The sequence below is a fragment of the Cyclopterus lumpus genome, chromosome 4 (assembly GCF_009769545.1).
Source record: "Cyclopterus lumpus isolate fCycLum1 chromosome 4, fCycLum1.pri, whole genome shotgun sequence".
Classification (NCBI taxonomy): Eukaryota; Metazoa; Chordata; class Actinopteri; order Perciformes; family Cyclopteridae; genus Cyclopterus; species Cyclopterus lumpus.
The window spans coordinates 13,429,436-13,441,932 of NC_046969.1; the positions used below are offsets into that span (position 1 = coordinate 13,429,436).

A 12,497-nucleotide genomic window follows, 5' to 3' on the forward strand; every position below is an offset into this window, starting at 1 on the left:
TTGGCAAGTACAGAATGAAATAAATACACTTTTTTTTGTTTTTCCTAATGTTACCATTTATTTATTTTCGCATTTAAAGCACACCGTATATACATTTACGGTTCCGATTGCTCTTAGCCCCGCTTATCTTTCCTTCTCCTTTTTGTATTGAATTGCTGCCCAGGAAGTCTTGATCCTGTGTTCTGCCCACACCTGTCTTGACCAGGTGTTCCTTGCTCTCAATGGGACTAACCTGGTTAAATAAAGCTGACCTCTCCTGCCTCTTGTGCCCACACAAAGACACGCATAGCAGTACCAGTACCAACCCTCGCTGCGCATTCCTTAAAATATGTCCCTCTGTCTCTCGTCCCGTCTCTGTCCATTCAATCTCAACAATGCAATTCATTTTTCAATCTTATAATATTCCTAAAATAAAAATATCTTCCTTTTCTTGAATTGACATTCTACCCTGATTTTTAGAAACACGTCCTCCATTAGTTTTAGCTACTGTAAGTGTGCCTAATAAACTGGCACGTATATTAAAGATAATACAATGCACTGCTTATTAAACAGTATTCACTGAAAGCACAATCACTTCATATACAGATTTTTTAAAGCTGTGTCCTTAGCTCCAGTACAAACACTCAAAATCCCCACTTCCTTTTCACACATCCATACCTCTGACCAAGAGACCAACAAAGGCTCATTCACCTGCTAATATAAATTTATATAAAACATGTTGTCATCTGGCAGTCAAAATATGTGATCTGATTAAAGACAGTCCATCTTCCTGTATGAAAGAAAAAGCCTGAAACATTTTTATCATTCATCTTCTTTTTTTGCAAACCTCCTTGAAATGAAATGAATGATCTTGGAGTAGCTTTCTTTTAATTAATCATAGCAACAAGAATCAGACTTATGAAATTCATATTCTATTTGATCAGCCAACACATGTACCAAAGTGAAAGTGCTGCTGTCATTTGCGCACATATTTCGGCCGTATCTGGCAATGTGGGTGATTCGCAGTGTTTGGTGAGCGTGTTGATTAAGAATGTAGGAGTAATCCTTTCGTTTGACAAAAACAACACTGAATTGGACTGCTGACTCCTTGTTTGATATAACCAACAACAACCATTGTTCTGGCTCCTGTAAGGTTTTCTGTGTAAGTGCCACATCTGTTTTTGAAATTCAGTATTAGGTGTGTGTGTTTGTGTGTTCGTGTGTGTGTGGTATTGTGCTGTATTGTGCTGTGAGCATCTGCAAACAGAGAGTGTATGTACAGCCCTTTTATACATGAGCATGGTTTGCATTGTGTGTACTGCATGTACATAAACACACATGCATTTAGCAGTGTGCCTCAGGTTGGAGAATGACAGCTGTTGAGAGAGCAGAGGAGAGTAGAGGTTGGGACAGTGTTATGGACAGTGACAGCCAGCAGGCCTATGTCCGGGCTCAGGCTCTGGACTCTTCACCTGGTGAGGCAGGAGAGGTGCCAGCCCGGAAAAAACACCACATCGCTTAGAGTGGAGGGGCAACAGGGAGCTGACAAAGATGTATAACAGAGGAACAAAGTCACATGGATTCTTCTGTGTGTGTGTGTGTGTGTGTGTGTGTGTGTGTGTGTGTGTGTGTGTGGTGTGTGTGTGTGTGTGTGTGTGTGTGTGTGTGTGTGTGTGTGTGTGTGTGTGTGTGTGTGTGTGTGTGTGTGTGTGTGTGTGTGTGTGTGTGTGTGTGTGTGTGTGTGTGTGTGTGTGTGTGTGTGTGTGTGTGTGTGTGTGTGTGTGTGTGTGTGTGTGTGTGTGTGTGTGTGTGTGTGCGTGCGTGCGTGCGTGCGTGCGTGCGTGCGTGCGTGCGTGCGTGTGTGTGTGCAAGGGTGGATGTGTTTGTGCTCGATCGTGTGATCATGGCCACTGGACACATGTTCACTGTATTTGTGGTCGTGATTTCAAGATAATCTGTATTTGAATTTAAACATGCTTATACTAATAATATGTATTTTTAATACAATCACACTTAACTTGAAATATTGCTCATAAAGCCTTACATAGACAGTGTGTGTGTGTTATATTCAGTATATGATTGAAAATGCTATAATATGAACAATATGCTAAAGCAATACTTTCTGAGTAAACTGAATAGCTAATAACTATTTCACAGCCTATTCATGTACTGTAAATTATAGGGCATACTGTGTGTGTTATAATTCATAATAATTATATGTTTGATGTTATTGTAAATGGAAAATAGCTCAAATATGATCATAATATTTATTATAAGATTAAAATTGTGGATTAATAATTGTAGATGAATAGTTAGAATGCATTACAGTGAACTTTAAATACAGTGGCTCTTTCCATTAGGTGTGTGTGTGTGTGTGTGTGTGTGTGTGTGTGTGTTTGTGTGCGTGTGTTTGTGTGTGTGCGCCATGCATGTGTGTAGTCTCCACTTCAGAGACCAACTGACTTCCTTGCTGAACCCAAAGCGCCATCTCCTGGCACCTTTAAAGTACTGCACCCATTCACAGAAAGATACCAGGTGATATTACTGGATGAGTTTAGTCCAACAGAATGAGCATAATGCGCATTTTCCTTCTTTATATGCCTTTTTTTTAAGCAAAAGGAAAGTGGGCTTTCAGCAACAGCCAGTTGGACAGACGAGCAGTGGATATTGCATCAAATGCAGTTTTTCTTTTTTCTTTCTTTTTTTTTTTCGGAGTGAGCTGCTCGTAAACAGACTTGGCCGTACTTCTGCAAAGGCTCTGCCTCTCCCCAAGGTTTGTTTGCATTTTACCGGCATCTCTTTACATACACTGCCAAGCAGTGAGATCAGTGCCCACTCAGAAATACCATATGAAATGTATAATGTAAGACTGGCTATTAAAGTCCGCTAGCGTTTGGCCCCGTCACAGACTTGTTCCGCTTAACCGCTCATGCAGGGATGGAAGGGAAGAGGAGGGGAAAGTTTGTTTCTCCAAGATGGTGATGACTACTTTCCCCTCATAACCACGGAAACTAAATGTAATTTGTTGTATCAAATCTGAGGCACTTTAGATGTATTTCATACCTTTTCTTGTTACAAGGCCAGGATATAAAGGGTTGGAGTAAAGGATAAGTTAATCATGTTAATAATTCTGCCATTTGCTCACAATCCATGACTGTTAAAGGCGTATCAGTGGATGTGTGGCTTAGCCTAAACTAGTGGAGATCAGGATTCTTTAATTTCTTAAATCAGGTACTCAGGAACTCGGATCAAAGTAAAAAGAAAAAAGATTACAAAATATTGTACAAATTATTAAGAAATGTTTCCCTCGGGTTAATAAAAAGAAAAGAACACTGAAGAGAAGCTCAGATGTCAAATCTTATCCTCGAATTAAGGAACACGTGGTTGTTCTCTCTCGTCACAAATACTTAATTGAGCTAGTTTTACTGAAACAACCGGGTCCTTCTTCTTATTGCCGTGACTCCTCTGCTGTGTCTCCTCCTGACAGTCAGATCGTACAGTCACACTCGTGCTGGAGAGGAAGGGAGGCGAGAGCTAGACAGACGGAAACAGTGACATCTGTCGCTGACAGCAGAGTGATGGAGGGAGGAAATGGGAGACAAGGAGGCTTAGAGGGGAGACTCACTTTTTACATTTTCACCTTTTAGCTTCCCATTAGCCGACAGCGAGAAGCTAATGAAGGAGCAGTATGATAATCTGTTGTTCTGCTTTTATGCGTTCCCCTGTCCTGTCAGGCCTGACGAGGTATCGGATAGAGGCAGAGCTGTCACAGCTTTGGTTAAGAATATCTCATTGCACATTTGAAGAGTCTCTATATATTTTTGTTGTTGTTTTTTTTTTTTTTTCTTCTTCTTACATTGACATACAGTACATCTAATTTTAGATCTCAGATTCAACTGATGCTGATGATTTCGACAGCTGGAGCAGAACTATTATGTTCAAATGAGTAACAAAAGCATACTTTGTATCTCACATTGCCAGTCAAAGGAATGCAGTATGTTGGCCATTAAAAACAAAAAAGTGTGATAAACCCATTCCTTCTATCGTAAAATGTTTGGTTGTTGTAAATAGTCTAATCTTAACTGCTGCACTCAAGGGTCGCAGTGAAGAGAGAGAATGACAAATTGATAAAGCCGTGAAGTGAGGTGCCATCCATTTATGGCTCCCTGTGGAACTTTCTTTTGTAGACAGCCCCAGAGCTGTAACAGAGATCAGAGGGCCAGGCTTCATGACCTGTGTCTGGTTGTGTTTGGGTTCACCTTGCTTTAATAAACACCTAGACGAAGAGAGAGGCCCTGCTTCCCTAAACACAGCTCTCTTGCACAAATAACGGCTAAATGACTGCATGCATCATGAACATGCAGTGCATGCGTTTGGGTTTCGGTCCAAACCCCACCCTCCCCAAGTGTCTCACAGGTGCATCTCCGCTCCGCCGGCCCGCTTATGCTGGCTGGCACGTCGGCCTGGCCCCAGATTTACTGCCCTGACACAGGAATCCATTAAAGGCTGTTTAGGGATCCCAGGCCCGAGCCCCTCTGATATTTCTTTCATTATAGCTCCATGCTACCATGGAAGGGGAGCGGCTCGGCCAATCAGCAGTGCCACCACATGTGTTCATGTTTAGCCCGATGGCTGAGAGGCTTAAGTGGCTACTGCACACATCTCCTCCGCTGACTTTTATGGAGAAAATGGCACTTTAACTCTCTGTGTTTTTTTGTAATAGGGTGCGTATGTGACTGAGTGTGTATATGTGGGTGTGTATGTCTTCCCTGGCCGAACACAGGCCCTAAATGAGGCCAGGCCAGCCACACGTTACATTCCGCCTGTCTGGCTGGCACTGCGTCGGCTAATCAAGACCAGCTTGGTTAACGGTTCCAATGCTTCCCCCATTCCCATCATTCTTTGGAGCTTTGAGGAATCTTTCCTCACCTCTAAATATTTCCTTCCTTCCCTTTTTCATTAAGTCCCTTCCTCCTTAGTTATCTTGCTCTTGTGTCAGTTTGTTTGCCTTTCATCGCAAGAGTTTCTTGCTTCTCTTCACCTTTTTGTGTCTCACAAATCACAACCACAACACACGCACACAAACACGACAGTCTTCACTCCCTAAACACACATTCGTTCTCCGCTCACTTTTAGGGTTGTGAAGAACCCGTTTCTCATTGTAGGGCTTTGATAATTGGCTAACGTGAGTTTGAAGAGGAAAAATGCAGAGAGGTGGAGCCAAGCGAGTGTAAAGAAACACACAGGGAACCTGCTAACTGTACCACATGAATGCTTGTTTGTGTACACACAGCACGCAAGAAAAAAAGACACGGGAGGTGTGCAGCAATATGTGAGAAGGTAAACGGGCAAGAGTGGAAAGAGTGTAAATTAGAAAGTGAAAGATATTGTTAACACAAGCAAACATGCGCGTGCAGTGAGAGAGGAACATATGCGTCAGAGTGGAAGGCATGTTAATAGGTGGCCTGGGGCAGATTTGGGCTCCCATGGGGAGAATCCTGCCCTGCTCTGTAAAGCTTCTGTCTCTTCTTTAACCCACCCATTAAATATGGTACACAGGTGGCTTATTAAACCCACTGTGTAAGACAACTACAGTACACACTGATCATTCAACACTCAATGACAAATACAATCACTGGTGTCGCAACGCAAATGATTAATGTAGCTACCCATATCTTAGCTCAGTGTGTATGTAGCTTTAACTTCCAATATAATGCTGAGTTTGATAACATACTGCAGGGGATGTTAAAGATTTGTATCCCTAGACCCAAATTTGACAAATTTAGTCTCAACCCTAAGGGTCCAGGCTCATTAAACAAGCTGCTGCTGGGGTCTTACGGGGGCCCACCAGACACAGACCTGCATCTTCAGGTTCCAGGTCATTGTTTAATGAAATGCTGTACCTCAGCAGAACACCACATTCTGTCTGACTCCATGTTTATCACGAAGCCTTGTATCTTAAAGCGGAACACACACCCGCGGGGCCACTTTCCTTGTTTTATCATGTAATGCTTTGCTTTTCTAACTACATCCACTTGCTGTGTTGTTCTCATTAACAGCAAAACTTCAACAAGTATCCCATGAGCTTGGGCCCTCGAGATCTTGGCTACAGGCTCGATGATGATGAGCTGGACAGTGCAAGCAAGTAAGTACTTTATATTTTTCACAACATTTTGGCCATTCTCATTTTGTCCAGTTGTGTCCAGATAGTGGAACTTTAGCTGGCTGGTTCATTTTAAAAAGAAAAGGCCAGGTTAAAATCCACTTTTTCTGAGCATATTCAATGTGTTTACCCATGATAATACTGCCACCGTGTGGACATATTTGGGAACAGCTTAAATTGACATAAATGTCACTAAATGAGACTCTTTTCAAAGAAACTGGTTATCGCAGCGTAATTCTTACTTGTTCTCAGTGATATTCACTATAAAATGCTATATACATAAAATATTACTTTTGAAAATGTCCACTGTTGATTAGCATTTGATGCTCGCTAATAAACTGTAATATTATGCAACACTCGATGAATCCCTGTTTAACTCTGCCTGTCTCAGGATCTCCTCAGAGGACAGCGGGGATGTCCCTTCGTACATCGGGGACAGCGACGACTCACTAGAGCTCGACATCGACTCCTCCCGCTCAGGCCAGATGAACCTGCTGGAGGAGATCCTGGACTCTCTGAGCACCACAACTGTGGAGCAAGGCAAACTTAGCGCTGCCAAGAGCCTGGACTTCTTCAGGTCCATGGAGGATTTAGACTTCAAGGCCCCGGTACGCAAGAGGACAGAGGAAGACAGGGTTGTGTGAGGGCCAGTCAGCATTTACAAGTGCAGGACTTAAAGGAAAGAAGGCAGAGAGGTGTAACAGAAAGAGTTTAAATTCATTAGAATATAACTATGTCTAGATATGTGAAGATACATTGATGGATTTAAGGACAGGTGGGCAATCATGAGATTTGTCTTATTAATATCTTCTATCCATCCATCCATCCATCCATTTTCAGCCGCTTATCCGGGATCAGGTGGTGGCAGCAGAACTTATTAATATCTTTAACAACTAAATTGGTTTGCCCCACATTAATTAATTCCACTTCATTTTAGTTCACAGCATATTTACTGTTATATCTTAATATGTATCTCTTAACTCTTTCAGGCACAAAACTGTGTGTATACTTATCAACTAAAATGTGGTTTTATCACAATTCTTCAGGTGTCAGAATAGGACTCAGAACATAACTTGGTAATCAAATGAATCAAGTGAATCTGTGATGTTTTTGGTTCATCCGTCAGAAACTATGCATTGATATTGACAACTATTGATATGATATGTGCCAACCTCACTTAAACGTGACCAATGCTGGAAGTATTGTTTTCAGATCTGTCTTCATTAAGGTATTACGTTTTATGGTATTTCCTCGTTTCTTCTGTTCCAGAGCAAGCCCACACCATCCAGCGACTCTAAACCTGCAGATGAGAGTGGCTGTGATGGGGATCTGGGCGGTTGGAATATGGGCCAGGATGACAGCGCGGTACACGGAAAACACCTTCCCCCGTCCCCACGGCGACAGCCCAACAAGAGCAGCCTGAAGGGGACAAAGAAACCTGCGACAGCTTCCACAGTGCCCATCATCACGAATACACCCACGGCCCAGGAGGCGGACATCTCCAGGTCATATCCTCATCCGCTCAACTACGACCTCCACCCTCTACCTCCAGGGCGACGACCAAGAGACCACTTCTCCTACTCGCCCTCAGCACCCCATCGAGTTACACCTATGCTGCCCTCTGCCACTCTCTCTCACACCTACAGCTCTCCAGCACCCGTTTCTGACTCAAACTGTTCTCCTGAACCAGCGGGCCGGTCTCGCACCATCTCAGACCCACAAGGCAACATGGAGCCTGCTCAGGCCCTGAACCAGACTGCCTCCACCAGCATCCTGAGGAGGAAGGTGCTGTCCAAGGAGACCGTGAGGCACTATCAGGAAAAGGCCCTCCAGAGGCAAAGCAGCAAGGCCCACCAGGAGGGTCAGGGGAGCCCGCCGAGGCACAGCCCGGCAGCTATGCAGGTTCCGTGGGAGAAAGAGGTGTCCAAGGAGGGGCTCCTGGGGCTCGGCCTGTGCCTGGGTCAGGGTAAAGGCTCGGGGGCAGCTGTGGTGCAGGATCAAGGCCTCCTCGAGGAGATTGAGTCCATGTGTTGCCTCGGCTCAGTCCTCCACACCAACCTGCAGCTCTCACAGGTTCACTGCAACAACAGCCAGCAGGTCCAGAGCAAAGCCACAGACGAGTCATAGGGACATCACAGACTCAGTGTCTGTAAATGCCATAGGCTCCATGGAAATCTATTCACTGTAATTCCTCTATTACAACATTCATCTTTTTTTTTATCTCAACGCTCGGCTATCAGGTAACATTATGAAACAATTTGAAGTCCAACAGGCAGACAGAAACAGAGTCACAGCCTCCAGAGCAGGAAACAGGAAGAGATGCATTGGTGCACTGCACAACTCTCCATCTTTAACGATATGTCTGCGTAAAAAAGAGTCCTAGACAACTTATTTTCTTAAAACAAGTGACAAGTTATATAGTTTTAAGTTTCTTTAAACAAGTGTATTCTCTAATGAACTGGAAGAGCAGAGCTTCAAAAACCATAATGTTGAGATGTTTTGTGTTTTTGGAGAGCAGCGATATTTTTCACTTGTTTTAAGAACATAAACTTCATAAACTCAAATAAAAGGTTACAAAGACTTGATGAAAAGGAGATTTCTGCAGTGTTTTCACTGATTAAACAAAGGGTTTTTGTTTTTCATCTAAATTTATGGACATGTATTTTTCACGTGTTTTATATTTTCATCTTTTAACATTTTCAAAAAGTTATACCAGAAAAAAAGCCATGAAACCCATACATTACATGTTGGATAAAGTATAAGAAGCCAACTGGCAATGGAGGAATCTTCCATCTTGATTTCCAGGATTTAAGAAAAGGCTCAGTGCTTGTGAGGATTAAGAAGGGATGAGGTCTCCTCCCCACGATGTCTTTTACTCAGTGTTACTAACAGTTTAGGTGATCAGGTTAAATTTGTACCTGGGACTAAAATAATTTGAGCAAAAACGACAAGGTGAGACAGGATGCTCCAGGCACAAAGTCCACCCTGGCTTTTGAAACTAGTATTACACTCTGATACGAGTGTTTGATACTAGTGGTGTTTTTTTAATTTTGTTATATCACCATGCCTTAAATGGATATGTGATTTGTTCTTGATACTCTGGTGTCTTAATCTATACATACCATACAGGTACTTTGTAATCAGAATCTCTGAGGCTCTCAGATCTTAAAAACAGTTAGTAGTCCTTAAACAGTATTTCTCTGGATTAATAGAATAGTTAAAAAAATGACTAAAACAGCTGGAATCTGTAGCCAAACAGACGTAAACAGTGGGGACACATTTCCTGTTTGTAGGATTAATACATTGTCCTTCTTTCAAATGATTTAATTAGTTCATTTTAAGAGTAATATACAACATCGCCAGACTTATCGCACAACTCTCCTTGTCTTTCTTTCTTTCCGTCTGTCTCCCTTTCTTTGCTCAGGAGGAAATGCAATGTCTGTCCTCTCGGTGTGAGTCGCACTGTGATGCGATGCAGTGGTTGATGATTGTACTGTAATGAAGCAATACGGTTCTCCTCAGAAAGTAGCTACATGGATGTAAAGTGTACAGAGTCTAAAGTATTTCTGTGACGGACTCAGTCTCCTGTGGAGAGAAACGCAGCGTCCAGAGGTTGGGGGTTCCCATCCTTCTCTGCGTTGCCATAAACCCGGAGAAAAGAAGAAAGCTTTTTCTGTGCTTGTGTTGGGATTATTACATTTATGGTGCGTTGTTCTTATGATTTATGCCAGACGCCAGTCGCTGTGGCAGTTTAATAGCAGCTATTTCTCCACTTTTTGAGTGCTGCGCTGCGTTAACGATTTGGCCATAAAGTCTTTGGCGTGCTTCTAAAAGCCCAGGAACCAGTCCTAGGAAATCCAAAAAGGAGAAAAAGAATCTGTCCACTGGCCTTATTAATTGTAAACACTTTAAACACTTATTTACTATGCAAATATTTAAAATGGTCAATAAAGGTCAGTTTTATTTAACATTATAATGCACGATTCTTCTTGAAAATCACAATCAATCTAGTTTCTAGTAGGAGTAAGCTTCATGTGTCCCTAAATGAATAAACCAGGAGGTCTGTTAAACTGTGTGTGTATCGTGTGCCTTAAACCGTAAGAGTACCTACCACCCAGTGTCATCAGGACAAGGTACAGTATTAAAGAAAGGAGGTGTATGCAATGCTTTCAGACCACCATAAATCACAGTAAGAACATTGATCATTATGGTATTTATGGATATAACCGGACCTGAAATGAACTTGGGTACTAGCATTGTTTTTATAGCTGTTTTGTTTTTGTGTTTCCGCTGCAGTCCAGCTGGAGTCACTCAGTGTGTTTCTTTGCTGCGGGAATCTTCCTGCCTGTATTTAATAGATTGTCTTTGAATTTCTCTGGGTGATTTGACTTTTTGTCAATTAGGTTCTTTGTACTATGAGGTGATTTGTTTGTGTGCTTATATTTCTTTTTTATTTTAAACACACTCATTATGAGCAAACGTTTTCCAGAGGAGTCTCTAGTTGATTTCATATTGAGGAAAAATTATTTTCAACTGAATAGATGTGTATTTTTGCTGGCTTGAGTTTATTTTACATGGATAATATATGATTGGTGCCGTATGTTTGTAAAAAAACAACAACAAAAAAGACACCTAATATTTGAATGTTTTAGATTTTATTTTTCGAAAGGAAGAAATATAGAGAATATTAACAAATGTGCGATGTAGCCGTTCGTGTTCACAAGCATTTGACACCCTTGAATCAAAATAAGCAGAAAATGACGATTGCTTGTACGCGGCACAATGCTTATTGTTGTAGTATCTGCATGTATGCACCTGTATGTGTTGTATGCTATGCTATGATTTTTATTTTATTTTTTATTATTATTCTGTTGGTATTCTTTTATTATTTCAGTATTTAGCACTTCCATCAAATTGAGAACGATGGAAATAACATTGGGTCTGGCACAACGCCCTCATTCTGCCTTGCATTGGTATTATGGAGTTATGCTTTGCATTTCATGTGTTTTGGTTACTGGCGACTGTAAATCTACCTGAAGAGGTTTGTGGGAAGAAATACTGAGTAATTTAGTAGCAAAGCAATTACTTACATTTCAGGCTTGTGATTACTAAAGTTAACTGATACTCTGCAAACAATACAGTGTGAAGTAATCAATGAACACAAAGTATGATTGTCCTAAAATTACAAATTTGGAGTAAGTGACAGATTATGTAGCAGCGTTTACAGAGGTACTATGGACTTAATGAAGATATTAACATTATTTGCCCCAAAGCTACACATTTAAGACAAAAAAACAACATATTTTCAGTCTAGTGACAAGTTACAGTATGCACCTTTATAATGTCTTGTTGGGTGTTGTCTTGATGCTCAACTCTTCGGGATAACATGTAATGGTGTTCTGATTCTGTGCACACTTGCATGTTCTCATTGCAGAGAAAATAACCGTCTTAAACGACTATTGATGAGTAACTTGGTACAACTGCACACCATGTATGCACTGTGAACTGAAAATAAATTATAGTGTTTAATGCTTATGCGTCTCTTTTTTTATTGCAAATAAGTCTGTAGCCACAGCTAGAACCAGAGTATCTGGAAAGAAACAAAGCATTTTATAGTCAGATCTATGTTGTCTATTCACAATTCACACAGAGTGCTGGTTTATTTAATAGCGCAGTGTTATTGTTGTGTGTGAGATAATGAATATCAGTGCATTGGCTTATTGATTTGGCAAACACTAAAGCAAAAATGCTAATCCTCTCTAACAGCACCACATTTCTTCTCATAGACCTTTGACAATTAACTCAAATTCATTTACTTTAGTTAAACAGCACACGTTCTATGTACAGTTTCCATCATTTAAAAAGGTAAAAATTAAATTCACAGTTTTAAACATACAACAATTATAGTATATACACTTAAAATGACACTGCATTCAAGAAGGTTCTTGTTTCTAAATTCATACAAGTCAGACAAGAAGAAACAATTCTTGACTCGTGCAACTTATCCTGAAACCTGACTCTTGAAGTATTATTCTGTCAGGAGGTACAGTTTGGAAAGTCCAGTAGAAATATGTTCACTAAAAAATAAATCAAAACTGGCAGCAAAATAATACATGTAATACACCAAGAACTAGGAAGGTGTTTTCCAGTAGTACATTCACTCAGATGGAAATCCCATTAAAAGACCAAAGCAAACAATGAGTTGGTTTTACTAACAAGTTTTGTCTTTTAGCGCCGATCCATAGAGCTCCATTATGGTCTATAAAGCGCTGTTACACTTTCACTATAATGATTCAGGAACTGTAGTTTGTTTTGAGCCAATCACACACTCTGTCCTGCTGCAGTAAATAAACAC

General features: G+C 41.1%; 1 protein-coding gene across 2 annotated transcripts in view; it reads left to right on the forward strand.

The window, feature by feature from the left end:
• dennd1b (DENN/MADD domain containing 1B) overlaps positions 1 to 11,675 on the forward strand; it is a 102,203-nt gene extending 90,528 nt beyond the window's left edge. For both annotated transcript variants that reach the window (XM_034530194.1, XM_034530193.1), the window contains 3 exons: positions 6,039 to 6,124; positions 6,534 to 6,750; positions 7,412 to 11,675. In XM_034530194.1, the coding sequence (XP_034386085.1) occupies positions 6,039 to 6,124; positions 6,534 to 6,750; positions 7,412 to 8,269 (1,161 nt within the window). In that variant the 3' untranslated portion in view covers positions 8,270 to 11,675. The remainder of the gene's footprint in view (positions 1 to 6,038; positions 6,125 to 6,533; positions 6,751 to 7,411) is intronic.
• The last annotated feature ends 822 nt before the right edge of the window (positions 11,676 to 12,497 follow it).